We start from the raw sequence: 22,179 nt of genomic DNA, 5'->3' as shown, positions 1-22,179 counted from the left end.
CCTAACCCTAACCCTAACCCTAACTCCTAACCCTAACCCTAACCCTAACCCTAACCCTAACCCTAACCCTAACCCTAACCCTAACCCTAACCCTAACCCTAACCCCTAACCCTAACCCTAACCCAACCCTAACCCTAACCCTAACCCTAACCACCTCTAACCCTAATCCCCTGGTCTGAATTTTCCCCTAACCCGAACCCGACTACATAAGATCTGGCAAGCGATTTCTGGAAATTACGACGAAGTTTTCGTGTCAGTAGTAGTTTTGCAGCCGAATTTGCCACGAGCTCGTTGGGCATTATCCCAGAGAGGATGGAAAGTTTCACGTTGATTGCTTGCTATATGTTACGCTTTTTATTCGTAAAAACAGATCTGTATATTTTTCTTACACTAAAAAATAGACTTAGATATTTGATCATGATAATTGTCATATGCACAATTTTCTAGTTGTTAATATCCTAGGTAGAGAAATTTGTAACAATAAGTACTAGTATAATTATGTGTGTAGACGAGCTGTTAAGAAATAATTTATTTTTTATCATTATTAACACAGCGTTACACATGTGATAAAACGATAAGATATCTATTCTAAAAGTAGCGAGCTGTGGTTGCGATTTATAAATTACGACACGTTTATACATGCTAAATACGCCGAATATGCCAAGAAAGATTCCATAATCGATCCATTCCACGGAATTTGCAAAACACTATCTGCCAATGCCGTAGCTTGTTGGCCCATATAATTTGTGCTTTTATATACACTTTTATTATGTTAATCTGTTTTATTAATTCCTTAACCTTTTGACTAATTTTTCATGCGATATTCTTTCTTCGTCGTAATTATTGATTAAATACATTTGCCTCACAATACTAGCATCACTTCAAAAGTATTTTTGGGCGTAGCTCACTCTCTGACTGTAATAATAATTTCCTTCTCATCATGCTCCATCTCAATAAGATATCTGTTGTAGCCATAGCTTGAGTTGCGTCCTATTATAATATACATTATAACATCTATAAATAAGTTGCCCCATAGTAGAGATGCGATCCGAAATCCGAAAATTCGGATCATCCGCCAATCCATCCGATCCGAATCATCCGGCCAACTAATCCGTATCCGAACGGATCCTTGGGATGGATTCCGGACGCGATTGGGGCGATATCCGTTTTAATCCGAAACAGCATCCCAACGATCAGGTAGATGCTATCAATACCATTCGAATCATCGTAACCGAGCATCGAGCTTGAATGAGCCTATTGTGCATCTCTGCACGATCACTGGATGCCGAGATATCTGCAAAACGTCAAACATCGGCATTTTCATTTTACAATTATGCAAAATTTTTTACGTTTGCCGAATCATCTCGGCATCAAGCGATCGTACAGAGATTGACCAATAGCTCATTCGAATCAGTCCTCAATGCAACGAATCGAATGAGCAGTATCACTTGGATGCCGAGATATTCGGCAAAATGTCAAAAATCGGCATTTTTTATTTACAATACTACCGATTTTTGACGGTTTGCTGAATTATCTGCATCCAACGATCGTACAGGATGTAGAATAGCTCATTCCGATTCGTTGCATTGAGACGATTCGAATGAGCTATTGTGCATCTCTGTACGATCACTAGATGCCGAGATATTCGGCAAAACGTAAAATTTTGCATGATCGTAAAATAAAAATGCCGATGTTTCACGTTTTGCCAATTATCTCGGCATCCAGTGATCGTACAGAGATGTATTATAGCTCATTCGATTTCCGTCTAAATGCAACGATTCGAATGAGCGATAGTGCATCTCTATACGATCGTCGGATGCAAAAAGATACCCAAAAATTTGAAGTTAATCTCATTATCCGATTTTAATCCTACGATAATCCGGATTGATCCGTACGGATCACGGATTGTAAAATTCTATCCGATCGCATCTCTACCTCATAGAATCCTTTCGTCATTCCTTTATCTCTGCATTATATCTTGTTTAAGATATTACATATAGAAATTCGATATAAATGTATAATTACGAAAAAATACCAAAATATAAACGGTAATACAAAAAGTTGTAGAGTGGATCAACCAACTGAGTATTGTATGACGTTAAAATTGTATTGAGTATGGTATGTATAATCATACAATACATTAATTATACAATACATTACATGTTATTGATATACTTATTAACATTCGAAATGTGTGATGTATAACTTTTTAAATTTCAATTTCATACTCAATTGCTTTTTATTTAATTTACGTTATAATTTTACTGAAATCTATTTATTAAAGAATAAATATATGTAAAAACTTAATAAATTATCAAATTTTAGTGGTATTTTTGATTTATTTATAAAATTCTATATACCGATATAATAGCGGTCAAAATAGAAATGATCTGCTAATTACTTCGTTTAATTTGTAAAAAAAAAAGATTGCTGTTACCTAGACTATTTAGTAGAATTTAACACATGTTCTTTTTCGGCAAGTGATAATTCCATTTCACGAATTTTTGCTTCTTTTTCTCTTAAAATAAGTTCACGTTCCCTTAAAGCTAAAGCTCGTTCTTGAAATTCAAGCTCACTTAATTTTAAAGTAAATTCACTTTCTTTATCATCCCCTTCAGTACCATTTCTTGTTTTAATCTTTCTGCTAGAAATCGTACATATATTCTCTTTATCATTCTCTTCAATTTCAATAATATTTGTTTTAGTTTTCTTATTAGAACCTGTATGTTCATTTTGTTTACGTTTGGTAGGAACTACTTTCGTCAACTTCTTAGCTATATAAATAAATTATAAATTAAAACAATTTAATGTTAATTACAATATTTTTATTTAGCATTACAACTGAAATTTTAAAAATATACTTACCATTACGTTTATCGTGACATAACATTACGTGAAATCAGACCTTTATCACGTCCTTTATTTGGTATATTATATTTTTGGTGAACATAAATGGTAGTAAATCTTTCTTTATCTAATTTTTGACCACTGTAATAAATTAACTTAATAAATAAATAATAATTTTTTAAAGAACAAATTATATATCTACATACTGTAAAATAGCCGTTAACAATTTAAGATCTCTTCCACGTCGATTGCTTAGCGTTATACATGTAGGGCCGATTCGTGCCATTTCTTTGTATTATCAGGTGATGTTATCCAAACATCATTAGCAATTTTTTGACATGGATTTATTAAGCTGACGCAATAACCCATTTTTTGACGATAGAACGTAATCCAATCTAAAAATAATACCATTTAGTAATATATATTACAATAAAAATTCATTTATTAAGTTTTACTAACCTGCAGCATTCTCTTCAATTGCTTGAATATCATCAAATACTTGATTAATTGCACTTTCTGATTCAGCTGTAAGAAGTAATCATTTTGTTCTTTACAATATCATTGTAACCCTTTTTCCCAAATTTTTCTAAATATTAATAATTAAATAAATTAGTTTTTTTGTTTAAATAAAGTTTATTTATAAATATAATATCTTTTTTTAATAGTTTTTCTTTAGACTTAAAAAAAACAAATAATTACCTTTTATAATGGACTAAACAAGATCTAAAAATATGAACCAAATGTTCCTCCCAAATTTTCCTTTGTATTATCAATTTCATTTAGAGCCAATCCAAGTCCTTTTTTTCGCATAATCAAGATCTGCATGATGCAATTCCAACCTAGATCAGCGAATATGTGAACTGCAGGGGGCGAACCCGTTAATTGTAATACAAGATCAAATAAAACGCGAAAAATTCTTTGATACGCAATAGTTGTTGCACGATTAGTAAACACTCGGGCAAATGTAAGAACTAAAAATAAATATCAATTATCAATTAATATATATAGTAATTTCAAAATTTATAGTATTAAAAACAATAAAATATATTAAATTATCATATAGTAAGAAACTTACTCAAGTTATGCTTCATTACTATAATAATTAATCTCAAATTCATTTATTTCACCCATTACATGCTTGAAAGACAAATCGATTTGAAAATGTTTGCACTTTATCCATTCATTTAATTGTTCGAAGTTGTACGAAATAATTATTACATGTTCATCTTCAAAGAATTCTAATAATAAAAATAATATATTATTTCCTTAAAACTGTCATTAAATAAATTAAATACAAAAAGTAAAATTTACTTTTAATTTTTACCTAAACGTTTTACATAATCACGAAAATTATTAATATTACGTGAATAATTGTAAACAACTCCTAGCAATCCTTGCTCTTGTGGATGAATTTCTTTCTGAATCTTATCAATATAATACCGAAGACGATCAGTATTATTTAATGATGCGTATATCAGAAAGATATTCAACGCCAAAATAAGTTTTAATTAAATTTCCTATCAAATAAAATACATACAATTAGTATTAATTTAAAAAATTTTTATAAAAATAAAAAAAAATCTTGTATAATAAATATAAATAAATATAAATAAATATTTATATATTTTATTTTTTTATTATTTACCTGTTATAATATGAGTTGGAGTAACATCAGTATTATCATTATTTGCTTGGTGAATTAATTCTTGTAGACGTGTACGAATAGTAACAGGTACTTGGTTTGGAGGTGGCGGAGGATGAGTATGAATTCCTTTTGATATAAGGATCACAAATGGACAGCTTTTAATATCAACAGGAATTAGTTTAGAAAATCTAACTTCACATAATTTTTTTCATAAGCTTTCCTTGCGTAATGGTATTTTCTGAACGATGTGGATGTGCTGATAGTATACATAATTATGTGAATAAACTGAAGTAATTTAGCAGTAAAAGTTAAAAATTATATTAAAATTTAATGACTTACGACAATATATTCTTTTCGTACTATTGCTGAATACTGAATAACAATTATTTACTGGTTCATCCGTTTCTCCCTAGAGTATATATTAAATAAATTAAATAAGCAAATAAAATATTTAATTTAATATTCAAAATATTTATATCTAACCTCATATAATCCATTTAAAAGTTGTTGAAGTAAGTTAAGGTCTACATTTTCTTTAATACTAATAAACCGATGAAATTTTTCATTCATTCTCCAACCAGTACAACCAATAAAATATGATGGAGGTACAGTTTCATCATGACGTCATAAACATTTTAATATAGGTTTTCCATTACATTGAACTCCATCACGCATATATCGACATTCAGTTTTGTATGCAGCTAAATATTTACTAAAATAAAAATAATAAGCAAATGATCGCTATTATGCATGACAAGGATTATTGTACAACTAAAAATAGTATAAAAGACCTTAAGTTTCCAAATACTTACGCAAAAGTGTTATAATTCACATTATCAGTTGATAACTCTTTACTCATTCTTAAACGTAAATCTGAGTTAGGATCTACCGACTTGTGTTCCATTTCCCGAAGTTCTGGATCTGCAAATTCACAAATCTTTACTCCGTACGTTCTATCTTTTTTAATTACAGCAATATCACCAAGATATGTACAAGTTGTTTTATTTTGGCCACAAGGTCAAACCCATAGAATACGAACCTTCAAAAATAATGAAATAATTAGTATTTTTAATATAATATATAATTTAAAATTAACTGATATTACATCTTCAAATGCCATTTCTATATTTTGCCACCCTTCAACATGATAAATTATTGCAGTTCCTTAACTTCACTAGTTGGTGGGTATTCTAATGGAGTTAATGAGTGAATTATCGTTTTAACTGTGATATTTTTTGTAATATATATTTCTGTATTATCTTCCTGTTTAATTAAGAATATATTTATATAATTGAAATTTTTTATTATTATAATATATTTACTTTATGAATATACACGTAAAAAGCAAGTTTACCTCCGAAACAAGATCTTCTTCATAGATGATATCTTCTTTATTAACAAAATTAGTATAAGACATGTTTATTTCACAGTGAAAAGTCATCTGTTTAACACGAAAACAATAAATGGTATTTAAACGCGTGAAAAAAAATTTTTCTCTTTCTTTATTTTATATCGTGTATAACTGACCAGATTATCAGATCATAAGATGATTTTATACTATATATATACTAGTATTAGTTTCACAAATCATGCCTGTATAAACTAATTTCGAAAGTTGTCAAGTGATCATACACATCATCAATTTAATATCATACAGTACTCAGTTGGTTGATCCGACTCTACAACTTTTCGTATCACTCAAATATAAACTGGTACACACTAAACAGATTATTATATTGTCTAAACATTATGAGAAACTGCATGACACAGGTCGAAAAGTGAAAAATCAGGCACCAATCGGTCACCAATCAGGTAGCTGGTTGGTGACTGATTGGTGACTGATTGGTGCCTGATTGATGCCTGATTTTTAACTTTTCGACCTGTGTGAATACAGGCCAATCTATTTTTTACTTTTTGTACTCCAGATTGTTACAATTTTAGCCGCATAAAGTAAATATGCACTTTAGTACTATAGTAAAAATTCTGTCAGACAGTAGAAAATAACTACATTTATTATCTTGACACTTAAAATTGTTAGCAAACGGTAAGTAACCTCCAAATTCTACTTCGTACCATGAGGGTAAATATACAGTGGTGAGCATATTTTTTTGGAAAAAGGTAGAGGTGAAATACGCAAAAAACGTATAAAAATCAGTCTAATATGGCCATTTTCACACATTCGTCATTCCAAATAATTTTGCTCACCACCGTATGTTCCCTATAAAATGGGCACCAGGGAAGCATAATATGGAAATGCATTTACACCCACAATAGATGAATATATAGTTATTTTAGTAAACAGGCTACTTGCGTTAATCTTTATATGAAACAGTTGGATAATTCATGTATAAAGGTTGTCTAGGGAATCATACTACTTTTAGAAGCGTTTTAAGCACAGCCTCACTAAAAATAGTCACATCTGTTGAAGTAATAGTTACATATTTAGGTAACGTTAGTTATTTTTTTTACTATACTTGTTATTCCACGTTATTAGTTTTTACTTTTCTTTGCTTGGGGTATTATGAAATGATGTATAAAGCACATTTTAACGATTGATTATGTTTATAGCAACTATTGTTCCATGTTTTCCACAGATTATATCAGATATCGTTTTGAATTTTGTCTGACATATCATTGATTAGTTTTTGATAGCGTATGAGAGTTCCAACATATAATAAAAAATAATATATACAGAGGCATCATTTCTGATGTTACTGATGAAATGATTTGAAAGAAGAGTATATGTACTTCTGTATTCTCGACCTCGCTTATTTTTCATTAACCTAATATCAATTTCTGTGATTGAATAATAAACAAATTGTATACGAATTATTCTTCTCAATTTTCCCTGTATGGCGCTAAAGCGTGAGGAACAAAGAATTTTGAAAGATAGATTTGCTTCACAAATATAGGTGACAAGAGTGTAACTGCACAAAGTCACACTCAGATGGCAGGAACAACAAATGATCGTTATCGATAACAACATCAACATAACAAGTGACGATTGTTTAGTGGAACTAAGCAGAACTAATTTATCATGATGACAAAACTAAATAAATCAACTGTTATCATAAGAACTTCAATCTAATAAAACTACCTGGCGGGTACAAAGTGGAGGTTTTAAGATGTATTCTCCTGGTGATCACAGTCTTCTTGTTTTATTACGTAATTGAAGAAAAATTCTGTATTACAATGCTTTGTGGTAATGAAATAATTGGTAGCAGATACTGGGGGCATGTATGGATCAACGAATCCCAAGTTAATAAGTATTGATATTGATGAGATTAAGTCTATTCGATAACATCACTATGTTGACTAGTATGAATGACCGGTGTAGTGCTACTATAAACTAGTTTCAAGGACTTCCTTGGGAAGTTTAGATTCTGTTCTCAATGGCAAAGCCATTTCCTTTTCATTTTTGTAATCCGAAGAGCTGGTCAATGGTACGATAATGCAATGCATTAGTAAACTAGCTGTTTCTTTTTATACACCTTGTCTATTAATCATCTACATGAGTGCTCTTGCCATTCAACCTGATTGAAAGCTAAGTCACATGGCGTAAAAACTATTGGTGTACTGGATAACGTTTTCTTGTTTAACTAATACTAGAAATCTTACAGAAATAATACTCTGGGGTGAATATGACATAGTAACACATGAACTGAGTTTGCATACTTCTCACGTTAATCAAAACGAGAATCATTAATATGATTGTAACGCAATAAATTGTTGATGTAGTCCAAAGATCATACACATTGTAAATAAATAACAAATAATTACAGATTTTTTGTAGACACGACTTAAAAAATATTCTACAGTTATTTATTAGTTAAGAGAAATATGATAATTATTCCTCTGAGTTACAATATACAGTTCATACGATTTATCATGTAACCTATTCTTATCATTTTGATAACGATAATGTGGACCAACCTTAATTCACATGCCAGTCTGAGTCTCATTCATTGGGTACCTTAGACATATGTAGAATTTTTTGTAATACAATCGGTATTTCATATTGGTATCTGAAGAAACACTAAAAAAGGAAAAATGATATCATAGTAGGTGGACAAGATTCCATGAATAGGCAAATTACGATTATGTCTAAGACTATTTTAGTAACTGTTCTTTTAAGTTCGCATACAACTTTAGTGGATAGCTATGTCCTGTTAGGTAATACGATATCTTAAACTCTTTCCTAAAATCCCGTAGGGATTCGCTCCACCGGAATCTGTTGCCTTGTAGAAATCGTCTAAGCCGTGTTCGATCACGTGATTTTTCATATTAACTACGTGACAAGATGGCGCGACAAATAAAATTCCACCCACCGAAAATTCTAAGTCCCCAGGATAAATAGTAAAAATGGAAAAAAGGGGTGTGATGTAGGGGGTGATGAATTTTTCAAAATCACGTGATCGAACACGGCTTTAGACGTTCCCCTTCAAAAGTAGATTGTCTTGCTGTGTGACTATTCATAATCGTCATAATTTGGAATGATAATTTCCCGTATACATCTTCTCAAATATTAGTCTAGTAGTTTTTCTGACAAAAAAAAATTTATAACGTAATTGAACAAAGAAAAATCCTTAGTATGAAATCAAGTTGCGCAACGTGTTCCATTTGGAACTGATTTCTTTTCGTATGGTGATGTTTCTTGTCATAGAAGTTTTGACTGGTCACTAAAGATGGGGGTTACCACATCGGACTTGAGGAACTCAAGGCAGTATAATTGGCCGAGGTAGATGGATATATCTCGCCTAGTTATTACTGTAAGGATCGGTCAATTTCAAGAACATTGAAATTACGGACTTATGTGGGTTTTGATACAATTTAGCTTATACAATTTTAAATTAAATACAATTTTGTCATACAATTTTAGTATACATTTTTAGTCATACTGTACATTGTGTGTCCCGAAAAACCATAATTTGGCGATCCTACAACTGTTACACCGGTCACTTACAGTTTAGTATTTCTAGTTACGGTCGGCTCATTCAAAGCGCGCCTTGTCGTAAGCTAATGCATAAATGGGATTTTGCACCGCTTCATACCTAGGTATTTTTGCGAAAGAAACGGGAGGTAATAACTTTTTTTGTCTCTTGCGTTATTGATCGATTACGGTTTTTATAATAGTCCAGGATATCATTAGCCGAAAAAAAATTTGTACCAGTGTTATCATATGACAATCTGAACAAAATGTAATTACACTGTAATAACATGAATAACTGCGACCTAAAATACAGCTCTTTTTTCTACTATTAGTTATTCGCATTTGGTTGATACATTATCTCTTCTCTTTAATTAACGATGATCCATCAACAATAGAATAAATCGAAAAACTGCATTATCAGCCAATTTTCCAATGAACATTATTCCATTTTTGCTGTAATGTTGTGACAATTATTTTCTCTATGATAATCCGGTAAAATATCTCTTCTTAGATATAACGGCAACACTGATCATATGATACCCTTAGCAAATGTTCAGAGTGTCATGTGCCATTGATCCCGTGATTTGTATATTTCTATCCTAACTAACAGAGAACATAACGCAAAGTCTAACACTCAATCTTTATCCAAAAATATAATTGCATAATCGACTTCGCATGATAAAAACATTTTTTTATGTTCTTTTTCTCTTGTGTAATTACGATAAATTTCCAACACATTGTCAATTACTGCGGTTAATGAAAAAAATTGCCAAGCTTCCAAACAAGTTACCTAACCCTTTCTTGGAAAACTTACATCCTGAAATTAACGTTTCGCATTTTGTTCCAGTGATTACATAATCAAACATTACTTTACCGGGATAATTAACTCCAAAAGGAATATGAATCATCGACACAAGTAATCAATAAATTCACGTAAATGTTTTCATATAGGATACAAACGAATAAACAAATATTATAACTAGATCATGAGCCGCTGCTTTACAAATAAATATTCTGCAGACATCATGTTACTAGATAGGATCACGTTACATTCTATGCCATAGAAAAGAGTATCACATGATTCCTTCATAGGAAGGGTAGAACAAAACAGCACTTGTTATAGAACCTAAAGGAACAAACCCGTTCTACTTTGTACCTTTTAGGTATATGAACATCGCAATACGATCACTCTGTCGAAGAACGCAAAAACTTGTATACAATTCTCTCACGAAGCACTGGTATCCATGGATTCGATTTTTTCTACAAAGTAACACTTCATAAAAAATTGAATACAATCACAACAAACTTCAATCTATTTTAATATCGATACAGTTAAATCAAATATTCACGCTCTTTATAAGCATGTAATGAAAAATTGCTCTTCACATAATAGTTAGTCCATTATGGTTTATTAAAATAAATGCCAAATGAGCTTCTTGCTATATACATAATAAATTACATTTTCCGTGTTTCAGTTATCTATGAACACATGACATAGGACCCTTAAGGATCGATGTCATATGACACTGGGCAAGCTTACACGTCATATTTCTGTTCATTACCCACCTTTAATTGTGATCACGAAATACATAAAAAAATCAGTCAGTATCTATTGTTGGATAATATGAAAACACATAATGATAGCGAGATGTATTTTACCTCCTTATTATCACGTTGATTCATATCCTATGCATCTTTCCAAATATCTTGGATCAACGAATGACTACATTTTTTCGCAGACGTATTTTAATGTGAACTTTATTCCAAGTAAGTTTTCATCTCTGGCCAAGGGAAGATACTAATATCAACGATATCATCCATAAACACGTATTTACATTTTTGGGCATAGCCCCAGTCTCCGACTCTATGAACTGAGCATCTTGCCCTAGATTCCATCTAGAAGAGAAGTACCCATTAATGGGTTTGTGATGACGATCATTTATACGTTATGATTAATACCCGGAGGGTACGAAGTAGATCAATGGTCGCAAAAAATCCCTATGATTTTTCGAGGAACGAGGAGGCCCTCGACCCATTCCAGTCCATTTATGGACCTTTCGAAGGAAGTGCTCTTTGAGCAGTCTATGACTGAAATTACCTGAAGGGCGCTAAAGCGTAGAGGAGGGGTTCTAGGAACCTACGTTCATAGGGCAAATCGAATTAAATAAATACATATTATTATTGTAGTGCAAAAACTACTTACTTCTCTATCGAAACCCAAGATAAGGGGGAAGCGGTGTGTTCTATACTACCAGGAGCTTAGTGCCATGACACTGGGCGTTATCTGATGGGACCACTTAACACTATGTGTTCGGTGCAGGAAATAACAGAATTACTATTTGTAATTTTGCTGTTGATATTAAAATCCATCCGTTAAAAATAATTACCGTCTATGACATATCATTTCTCGTTTTATTCCTTCTCATTGTGGCATTTCCACAGACTGAGTCTGCTGGTTGCTTTTTTTAGACACATTATAAGTCATATTCTTTACCAAAAGCAGCATTGGAAATAACTCCTAAATGCTTGATTGTGTAACCAATGCATCAAATATTTTCTTCATCAGCTACTTTGAATTACGGATTTAGTGAAATTCCTTTTTCCGATAACAGACAAGTTTTGACCATACGGATATATGAGTGGATGATAACTGAAATATATTCACAGCGAATCGCTCAAGACCCTTCCCATATTGCTTAGTCTGAGTCATAATACAGTGCAACAAAGCCCCGTCCTCATCATCTATGTTATGAATTTCTTTTCATAAATAAGCAAAATACTTGTATTAGTTATGTTGTATCAAAAGAATGCTGCGATCAAGATAATATACAAAAAAGTCTTACTTGGTGTAGATTCTGGTATGTCTGTTATTCACACATCTTTTCGCATATTTTGAAAACCCTTTTAAGTCTTATTTTTGTATGAGAACAATGAAGATTTTTTTCTCTGCATTCGTTGGCGAAAGCCACGGGAACTGTTGCAAGCCCCAACTCCACTCCATGTAGTTCAAAATCATTCGTGTATCTTGAGAAAACTTGACTTTAGCTTGCGAATTAATTTCAAGTCATCTCGTCGAGATGTAACTCTTCTTCTTTACGTAAAAATTACATAGGGTAGTATCTTCTTAATCTTTTTCGCTAACGCAAGCATCTCAAAACTTGTTGCGTGAACATAAAACGTTTTAGCTTGAACGAATAAAAACAAGTTGGAGTGAGATAAACGAGTTTGGAAGAAAAAGGAGAATATCCGTAAAACGAAAGTTGTACGGACCCTGATAATTGTTACATCAAGTCGTAAGCACCATACCTTCGCATCAACACACATGAAGGACTAATTGTTCAGAAAGTAGTCACGTAATTGTAATTGATATACATACTATATTTCGTGTAAGCTAAGCCACAAAGCATAGTTATCGCTTGCATACAAGTTATTAAAAGTGATTAAGTGAGAACCCGCACAAACCGAAGAGAATAAAATATGACTCACTGAAACAGAATACAGATGACACTTAATATTAGACACCATGCCAATGAGCTAGTACAATACTTACTGTAATTATAGTGAAATCATTTCATGTTTGCAATTTCAGAGCTCCATCGAAAACTATTCTATGAATAAATACTCTGATCCTATTTGTTAACTTTTCTATCCGTCTAGCACTCGTCTAGCTCCGAAATTTTTACCACTCGGGATACTCCAGTAACTTCGCAAATCTATATGGATTCCATGTACGTTCAGATTCTAATAATAGTACGAGGATTACTCCAAAGTAAATATTCTTGTCATATATTACATTCATCGAATACAATATATATGTTCGCTAATATATATGTTCGCTTTGGAGAGCAACAAGAAATACTTTGATCATAAAACTGCTCAACTGCGAGAAAAAAAATATAAAAAAGGTGAAATAGTGTACATATCACGTTAGTAACGTTACGTAAATGATATTTTTTATCTGTCCCACCACAAGTAATATTCCACTTGGAGCACAAGGAGCACAAAATACGTAATTCTGTTATTTCGTACTTTTTGTACCACTGCATACAAAAGAAATAACTTATCAACTGATTCTTTTTCTTTCGAGCGAGTTGCTTCTTTCTCTGTAGTTAAAAATCCAGGACATTTGTTGTAAACATAACTCCTACGACCAAATAAAAGAGAAATATAGCATTATTTATCACCTAGTGCCGCAGTGGAAACTATTATTTATTCACTTTCAACAGATTTCGTATAAATAGTGCTAAAGAATACACCTCATTTCTCTTGTTCTATATCAATACGAAAGTACTGGTTGCTCTTATATTTTGGTTTTAGAAAATATATCACCACTCTCTTTCATATATATAATACCCGACGTTCGCAAAACTTAGAACAACTTAGAACATCAGAGAATTCAAACCTTGAAACTGCGCCACAACTGCGGTAAATTATTCAGATAAAGGAAAACAGGCCGATATTTATATCTAAATGGTTTTTTTTGAAAAATTAGTTTCCTAGCAAATTAAGTAAATTAATAGCCGGACTCTGAAGACATTTTGTGCTACACTTACCTTTCAAATATGTAGCAATTTCGGCGTGGCGTGAAAGGTTTATTTCTTCGGAACTCAGTTACACGAAAAATTCGAGCGTTGTACAGTACAACAGTACTTGTGGCATTACATCATCAAAAAAATTGATTTGTAGCACAAATTTTTTAACGAAATAATAAATACTGATATTAATTGTTCTGAAATCGGATCACAATTATCCATTTATCAGTAATCAGGAGTTTATTATTTCAAGGAGTAACCCAATAAGTTAGTTAATAACATTTTAAGGACACAATTACGACTAGCAAAATTGTATTTTTAGAAATAAATTTTGCAATTGATGCGAAATCGGATCACATTTATCATTATAATTACGAAAAAAATATTACCCTTTAGAAGTATCCAAAATGTCTAGTCGAAATCATCGTTTACATTATATTCCTGGTGTGTGGTTAGCGAAGGAGACTCTAAAAAATTTAAAGAAACTACTTAAACCACATCCAGAAATAAAAGACGAACCACTAAGTGAAAGCAGGTGAGTGGGCATCATACACAAGTTATTTTATATCTGTTCAGTATTAACTTGTATGAATGACAGTTTTCCTTGTAAGATTGGCTCAAAAATAACTGCAGAAGAGTACAATAATTTTCTTCAACGTAAAGAATCTTCTGGGTACAAATACGAACATAGAACTAATGGTGACGTGTATGTGATCGATATGAGCGACCCAGAACATAATGCTGTTGTCGAGTTGCTCCAAGACTATTTTAACATTGCAAATGGCGGAGTCATTCTTAACAAACCAATAAGTGTATCCGGTGATGGATGTAAGAGAACTCCTCTAGTATATTTGGTTCTCAATCTATATATAATTGATTCTCAAATATTTTACATCCCTCTTTTAGTCCATTTTAATCCTACTGTAATGGGACAATTCATAGCTTCGGATGTTATGGTTAAACCAAATGGGAATCATGTCCAACAACCTATTGTTCCATACCCTGGCCCTCCTCCTGGAGATAAAAATGTATTTTTTTTAGATTTGTAATACCTGATATTTGATTTACGATTTTCTAACATTAATATTTTTCGTCTAGGGGAATCCACATGCTCGAATTATTTGTGAAGTAGCCAATACACAAAGTATTGGTAACTTGAGAAATAAATGCCAAAATTGGCTAAATCAAGTTTATGTAAGATATGTACTTGGTATTAAATTTCATGAAAAAAGGACAACGCGGGATCTGCAAGGACGTTTCTACAGATCAATGACAGCGATGTTATTTCAGCAAGGAGTACCTGGATATTTAACGGTAAGATGCTAATTTATAATTTTTATTTTTGATCAAAACGTCTTAATAACCTCAATATATTTTAGTGGGATTTCGGTACTCACCAATTAGGACATCCAACAGACAATGCTCACCTCTCTGGTTGTAATGCTCCTAATATCCCCGCATTTCAAATAATTATCCCAGTAAATGCAGTTTTCTGGGACCCGCCGACGATTCCTGCTGCTGCTGGATATGTCCCCATTGTTCCCCCAACAGTTACTCTTGGTAACTTTACTATTGACCTATTTCAAATTCAACAGGTAGTCTTGAACCAACAAGAAAATTAAGGAAGCATCAAAAAAAGGTGGTGAAAAAAGAAAAAAAAAGAAAAAGAATAAATAAACATTAATGCGGATTTATTTTATATAGTCATTTATAGTGTTTGTTTTAATTATCTTATTTCTCTATAATTAATGTAATAAAAAGATATATGCAAATTTAATTTTACATTACGCACCCAAAGCAAAAATTTTATGTAATATAACATATTAGCAGTGATTTTTTTGCAATTAAGTGAAATATGTATATGACATGCTTTCAAGGGAAGGGATATGCGTATCTAGATCATTTTAATGCGAGTCTCTGCACCATACTAATTCATTGTTTTCTTACAGTTTGGAAAAATTTCTTTTTTATTGTTAATATTGCTAACTATGATAATCTCATACACCAGATTTTTGACCTCATCCATTACCCAATTTTCACTTGTATCTAAGATTTGTAGTATAAATTCTGGAGTTAGCAAGATAAAAAATAAAATAGTCCTACAGGGATCACTCTTGATATTATACTTCATTTTCATAATTGCGCCGCCGTGTTAAAATTTTCAAAGTCATTTTAAATTAATAATGTGAAAATGAGGGAGAAGTAAGGGATGTGTATAAGCGTATTTTGCCATGTTTTTCTGTGTTGCGCCATGTTCAATTAAAATTGATATGGGATGAGCAAATTGCTTGAAATATCGATCAAATGTTTTAATGATAATATATATATTTGAATTTATAATTATGAATACTAGTATACTATATATTTTACTACCATAATATTGTGGCTCTGTATCCGTATTGATCATGAATCGGTCAATTCAAATTGAATAAAAAAAGATTATAATAGAAATGATTTCATTGATTTTTTAATAATTCTAATAAACAAATTAATGAGAATGCTTTTATTATATATTTATATTTGTTTATTATTTATTTATTATAATACATGCATGTATATGTGTAATCGCTTTTATTTATTTATTTATCTATTTTTTGTTTTATCATTGCGTGCGTCAGGTTCGAAATATATACAGTTGCCGATAAAAAGAGTATGGCACAAAAATTTTTTCGTACTATTCAATACACACACACATACTGATCGAATGTGATATTTTATGTCACAATTCAGTAAACACATTTTCATCTGGCGCTTTGATGCTTCTAGTTCATTTAATTTCATTATATATTTTACAGCCGAAAAGACAATCATGACGAGCACGATCGGTAATAGGTATTAGTTTTTACAAATTAATTTTCAATTATAGATAACGAGCTTCTTTATTAAAATGCTTTACCAAAATGCAGTAGATCAGTAGTGTTTGACGAAATACCGTATTTTGCGGGCCACAGTAACCCCCCCCATGCACAGTACCCTACAAAAAAGAACTCCCATTTTCTACCGATTTATTATTTAAAATACTTTAATAATACCTAAGTATTACTCATGATAAATACCCAATTATTATATAAGTTTTATACATATCTACTAATAATAAAACTAATAAAACTCACGCAATGGTGGGGGGTATAAGGTCAAAACCTCTGAAATCTGTATCATACTGCCCCTGTTATACGGTAACAATTCTCAAAGTCTGTTGATATGCAATCTACATCTGAGGCCATCTTATTGTTAGGATCAAATGGTGCTGCATCTGTGTCAATATAATGAATCAAATTATTATTAAGAATTCATTTAGTAAAAAAGAAAATTTTTTTTAAGGTGATTATTTACTCGCTAAAACAATAGTAAAGACGAAAATCAACAATAAGTGTTTTAATTGCATGATTGATTTTGCGTGTGTTATTTACAATTTTTTAATTTGTAGTTTGTTTATTTGTTTTTAAAGAAATTTTCTCTTCTCTTCTCAAAGTGAATATAAGAAAATTTTTTATAATAACGCGTATTTCAAATTAATTTAAATTATACTTTTTCACGCTATTAGTAGTAGCGTCCGCAGTAAAATTCTTTTTATTTCCATGATTATGGGAATCGAACCTGCGACCTCACCATACTCAGGCTTAATGAGGGTCTCAGTAACCAACTACTGAGATAGGATGATCAACTCCTACTAATATATTTTTTATTATTTTTTTCTACTATATTAACATTTTTACTATTTAATATTTTCTATTAATATTATATTACTACTGATATACGTTCTCTTTCTACTAACATTTTTTATTCTACTAACTTTTTCTTTCTGCTAATGTTTCTACTAATATTTTCTATATTTATATATCTATACTAATATTTTTTAATAACATTCTCTTTTCTCTTACTAATATATTTATCATTAATGCTTCTTTTAAATAATCAAACAGGTATAAGCAAACAAGTGATTTTATTTTTATGCTACTTTTAGTAGAAGTTATATATTATATATATTTATTCAAGTATTCAAGTATAATTAGTATAATTGTTTTTTTTTAATTAAAAAGTGTAAATAAATTTAAATTGTAATAAAGTTTTGAATTAAAATTAAAAAAATATATAAATTATGATTGCATTTTATAATTTTTTTGCCTGAATTAAATTATAAATCTACTAGTATTAATACAAAATCATTATCCTATATCTATCCGTCTGATATCTGTATGATATCTGTATGATATCTATATGATATATATCATAATATATCGGATACCCAATAAGTCTATGATATGTGACCGATATTTAACTACCCGATATGTGTAAGATGTATATGTGATATGTACATGATGTGTCACCGTTTTTCTACATTTCTACTACACATATCGGATACCTGATATGTGTAGCATTGTTAAATATCATACACATATATCACATATATTGTACACATATCAGGTACCCGATAGGTACCCGATAGTATTAATTTTGACCAGTGTTATATGAAAGTGGTAGTAATTAGATTATATGGTGGTGCTGAGCCAGAACTGGGATTTTCATACTACTGAGGTATGCTTATCTCCGAATCTTAATTTATTTTTTAAAAAAAAAATTATTTTTTTTTATATTATATAGATTCCTAAAATTCGAAGGTATATTAATTTCTGAATTTTAATTTATTTTTTTAAAAAAAATAATAATTTTTTATTATATTATATAAGTTCTAGATGGAACCTATCAAAGATATTGGAATTCAGAGGTATGCTTACCTCCGAATCTTAATTTATTTTTTAAAAAAAAAAATTATTTTTTTTTATATTATATAAGTTCTAGATAGAATCTATCGATGATTTTAGTTGGAATTCGGAGGTATGCTTACCTCTGAATCTTAATTTATTTTTTTTTTAAAAATAATAATAATTTTTTTTTTAATTTATTTTAAAAAAAAATAATAATTTTTTATTTTTTATTTAACGAACGTCACTAACGTTCGTTTTATCAAACTTTTAGGTCCTGGATGCCGAAGAACAGCTCCAGACTCTTATTTCAAAGGTAAAATCTTTACCTTTGAAATTTTTTTATTATATTTTTGTTTAACGAACATCGCTAACGTTCATTTTTTATTATTTTTATATCTCAGATACCGAAAAACGGCTCTAGACTAAAATTCGAAGGTAAAACCCTTCGAATTTTTTTTTATATTTTTTGTATCTTTACTTTTAACGAAACGTTACTAAATGTTCATTTTTGTAGGTGTCAACATCAGTCCTCAGGTTTGAATTGGTAAGTTTCGAAGCTTTTTTTCGCTTTGAAACTTTCTTTAAAAAATTAAAAAAACTTCAACTAAATTTTTTTTTCATCTTTTTGTAGGTAGGCATCGGCTTCGGTTCTTAATTCTTGATAAGTAAGTTTCGAAGTGAGAGTTTTGAAACTACTTTTTTTAATTTTTTTTTTTTAAGAAATTATATTAATTTTTTTTTCTTTCTTTGTAAGTATCGGCAGATCTTTAGACTTTTAATCGGTAAGTTTTAAAGTGAAGTTTCGAAACTTTTTTTAAATGTAATTTTATTTAATTTTCTTTATTCTTTTATAGGTATCAGTATCGGTCCCAAGCTTTAGATTGGTAAGTTTCGAAGCATTTGCTTCGAAACTTTTTTTTAAAATATTTTTTCTTGAGAAATTTTATTAAATTTTTCTTTCTTTCTTTCTTTTGTAGGTATTAGCATCAGTTCTTGGATCGAAGGTTTTATGCATTAAGTTTCAAAACTTTTTTTATAAAAAAATCGTCAAAAAATTTTAACAATTTTTATTCTTTCTTTTGTAGGTATCAGCTTTCGATTCCTGGGTTTTTGGATTGGCAAGTTTTGAAGCGGAAGGCTTTGAAACTTTTTTATTTAAAAAATTTTATTTAATTTTTTTTTCTTTCTTTTGTAGGTGTTGGCATTAACTTTGCGCTTTGGATTGATAGAATGGAAAGTATATTTTTGAAACGTGTTTTTTTTGTATTTTTTTTATTAATGTTCAGCTTTCATTTATTTTTTTAGGTTCCTGTTCACATTTAGAAGGATTTCGAAGGTAAACCTTCAAAATTCTTATTTTTTTTTGTTACTTTTAATTTACGAAATGTTTACTAATGTTTCAGGTATTTTTTTTGTAAGGTTTTGGTTCTCTGGCTACTGGATGAAAGAATTTGAAGGTAAACCTTCAAATTCTTTATATATATTTTTTTGTGATTTTTTTCTTTAACGAACATTCTACTAACGTTCGTATTCTTTTATTTTTTAGGTTTCAGCTCCATTTGAAAGAACTTCAAAGATAATAACACTTCAAAATTCTTTTTTTTTATTTTTCTTTAACAAATATTCTATTAACATTCATTTTTCTTTTATTTTTTAGATTCTGGCTCCATTTGAAAGAACTTCAAAGGTATAACACTTCAAAGTTTCTTTTTGTTTTATTTTTCTTTAACGAGCATTATACTAACGTTCATTTTTTATTATTTTTAGGTTCTGAACTTCCATTTGGAGAACTTAGAAGAACTTCGAAGGTAATAGCACTTTGAAGTTTTTTATTTTTGATTTTCTTTAACGAACATTTTACTAACATTTCGTTATTTTATTTTTTTTAGGTTCAGAACGCCGAAAGTATGTTCCAGACTCATTTGAAAGTAAAACCTTTGAAATTATTTTTTTTTAATTAATTTATTGACGAATGTTAACTAACGTTCGTATTTCTTTTTTTTTTAGGTAAAGAAAGCCGAAAGACTAACTTTCAAATTTTTTTTTCTTGGATATTAAGAGAGGGTAAGTTTCGTAATGAATTTTTCATTACAAAACTTATATTTTTTTATTTTATAAAAGAACGTTTCTAACGTTCTTTATTCTTTTTTGTAGTTTTGGTACTCCAAAGATTCCCAAAATGAAAATGATAAGTTTCGCAACATCTTATTGCGAAATTATATATATATATTTTTTAATTTTATAAAGGTTAAAGAACATTTTTCTAATGTTCTTTTATTCTTTTTTTTTAGGGTTTCAGCTCGTCTGGATTTTAACATGGTAAGTTTTGTAATGAACTTTTTGTTACGAAACTAATATTTATTTTTATTTTATTTAAACGAAACATTATTAACGTTTCAGTTTTCTTTTTTTTGTAGATTTTCGGCTTTCTGGATGCCTCTTGGACAGAATTTCAAAGGTAAACTTTGAAATTCTGTTTTTTGTTTTATTTTAGCAAAATGTTATTAATGTTTTGTCTTTCTCTTTTTTTTAAGGTTTCAGCTCTCCTGTTTTTGTCTGGATGGAATTTCAAAAGTAAAACTTTAAAATTCTATTAGTTTTTTTTTATTTAATGAAACGTTGGCTAACGTTTCAATTTTCTCTTTTTATAGGTTATTGGCTTTCCAGACATAATGGAATTTCGAAGGTTAAAACTTCAAAATTTAAAATTTTTTTTATTTTTTTTATTTTATTTAACGAATGTCGTTCTTATTTTTTGTAAGTCCAGAACACCGAAAGTACTCTGGACATCATTTCGAAAGTATAATCTTCGAAAGTTTTTAATTTTATTTAGTAAAACATTGATTAACGTTTCATTTGTATTTTTTTTATAGGTTTTATAGGTCTATGGTTTTTCAGACGTAAATTTCAAAGGTAAACTTTGAAATTCTTTAATTTTTTTATATTTTTTTAATTTATCTAACGTTCATTTTTATATTTTGTACGTCCAGAACACTGAAGTATAGCTCCAGACTCATTTTTGAAGGTAAAACTGTTGAAAGTTTATTTTTTTAATAAATTATTTGATGAACGTTAATTAACGTTCAATTTTTTTAGGTCCTATGACTTTAGACGGGTTTCTGAACAAAATTTCAAAGTAATATTTAAGGTAATTACTTTGAAATCCTTTTACTTTTTTTTAACGAATTTTACGAACTTTATACTAATGTTCGTTTTTCCTTTATTTTTGTATAGATTTTTTTTCCATTTTGCTAATTGTTTGTTAGAATCAAACCAACTGGAACAATGTTCCAAACCATTAACAACATGTAAATATACAGTAAAGAGATGATGAATAGCAATGACTAGTAATTAAAGTTGCTTGCTGAAACCTAGGGGTTTAGACAAGATGGTGTTTTGACGAAAAGCGAAATTCTGCTGAAACTATATTAAAGTTATATTAAAAAACTGGCAAAACTTTGGAGAAAGGCGAAACTGCTGAAACTTATTATAAATGCCGAAACTGCCGAAACTCTGCCG

General features: G+C 30.1%; 5 protein-coding genes across 5 annotated transcripts; 2 read left to right on the top strand and 3 right to left on the bottom strand.

Annotated features, from left to right (window-relative positions):
* Window positions 1–2,442: 2,442 nt before the first annotated feature.
* OCT59_027911 (uncharacterized protein) lies at window positions 2,443–3,938 on the bottom strand (the record flags this gene model as incomplete). Its single annotated transcript, XM_066137312.1, has 6 exons — window positions 2,443–2,774; window positions 2,906–2,988; window positions 3,054–3,135; window positions 3,307–3,372; window positions 3,585–3,818; window positions 3,923–3,938. The coding sequence occupies 6 exons, from the start codon at window positions 3,936–3,938 to the stop codon at window positions 2,443–2,445; spliced, it is 813 nt and encodes a 270-aa protein (XP_065993713.1).
* A 364-nt stretch (window positions 3,939–4,302) lies between these two features.
* On the bottom strand, window positions 4,303–5,909 carry OCT59_027910 (uncharacterized protein; the record flags this gene model as incomplete). The annotated part of the gene is made up of 8 exons (XM_066137311.1): window positions 4,303–4,364; window positions 4,493–4,684; window positions 4,832–4,901; window positions 4,976–5,033; window positions 5,305–5,429; window positions 5,517–5,531; window positions 5,663–5,755; window positions 5,847–5,909. The coding sequence occupies 8 exons, from the start codon at window positions 5,907–5,909 to the stop codon at window positions 4,303–4,305; spliced, it is 678 nt and encodes a 225-aa protein (XP_065993712.1).
* Window positions 5,910–11,180: 5,271 nt separating this feature from the next.
* Window positions 11,181–11,826, bottom strand: OCT59_027909 (uncharacterized protein; the record flags this gene model as incomplete). Its single annotated transcript, XM_066137310.1, has 5 exons — window positions 11,181–11,318; window positions 11,521–11,559; window positions 11,626–11,665; window positions 11,720–11,725; window positions 11,810–11,826. The coding sequence occupies 5 exons, from the start codon at window positions 11,824–11,826 to the stop codon at window positions 11,181–11,183; spliced, it is 240 nt and encodes a 79-aa protein (XP_065993711.1).
* Window positions 11,827–14,361: 2,535 nt separating this feature from the next.
* OCT59_027908 (uncharacterized protein) lies at window positions 14,362–15,753 on the top strand (the record flags this gene model as incomplete). Its single annotated transcript, XM_025328580.2, has 5 exons — window positions 14,362–14,489; window positions 14,553–14,782; window positions 14,861–14,982; window positions 15,053–15,268; window positions 15,334–15,753. The coding sequence occupies 5 exons, from the start codon at window positions 14,362–14,364 to the stop codon at window positions 15,574–15,576; spliced, it is 939 nt and encodes a 312-aa protein (XP_025165989.2). The 3' UTR covers window positions 15,577–15,753.
* A 2,695-nt stretch (window positions 15,754–18,448) lies between these two features.
* OCT59_027907 (uncharacterized protein) lies at window positions 18,449–21,800 on the top strand (the record flags this gene model as incomplete). The annotated part of the gene is made up of 23 exons (XM_066137309.1): window positions 18,449–18,490; window positions 18,557–18,573; window positions 18,643–18,680; window positions 18,759–18,790; window positions 18,932–18,973; window positions 19,062–19,095; window positions 19,175–19,194; window positions 19,515–19,544; window positions 19,638–19,664; window positions 19,746–19,782; window positions 19,856–19,897; window positions 19,966–19,996; window positions 20,080–20,117; window positions 20,428–20,468; window positions 20,550–20,565; window positions 20,668–20,724; window positions 20,952–20,979; window positions 21,195–21,234; window positions 21,312–21,346; window positions 21,423–21,460; window positions 21,534–21,573; window positions 21,651–21,685; window positions 21,757–21,800. 23 exons carry the CDS (start codon window positions 18,449–18,451, stop codon window positions 21,798–21,800), a joined length of 804 nt encoding a protein of 267 aa, XP_065993710.1.
* Window positions 21,801–22,179: the final 379 nt, after the last annotated feature.

Source organism: Rhizophagus irregularis, chromosome 7, assembly GCF_026210795.1.
Source record: "Rhizophagus irregularis chromosome 7, complete sequence".
Lineage (NCBI taxonomy): Eukaryota > Fungi > Glomeromycota > Glomeromycetes > Glomerales > Glomeraceae > Rhizophagus > Rhizophagus irregularis.
The sequence above is the reverse complement of the archived record's forward strand: the minus strand, read 5'-3'. Positions and strand labels throughout refer to the sequence as shown.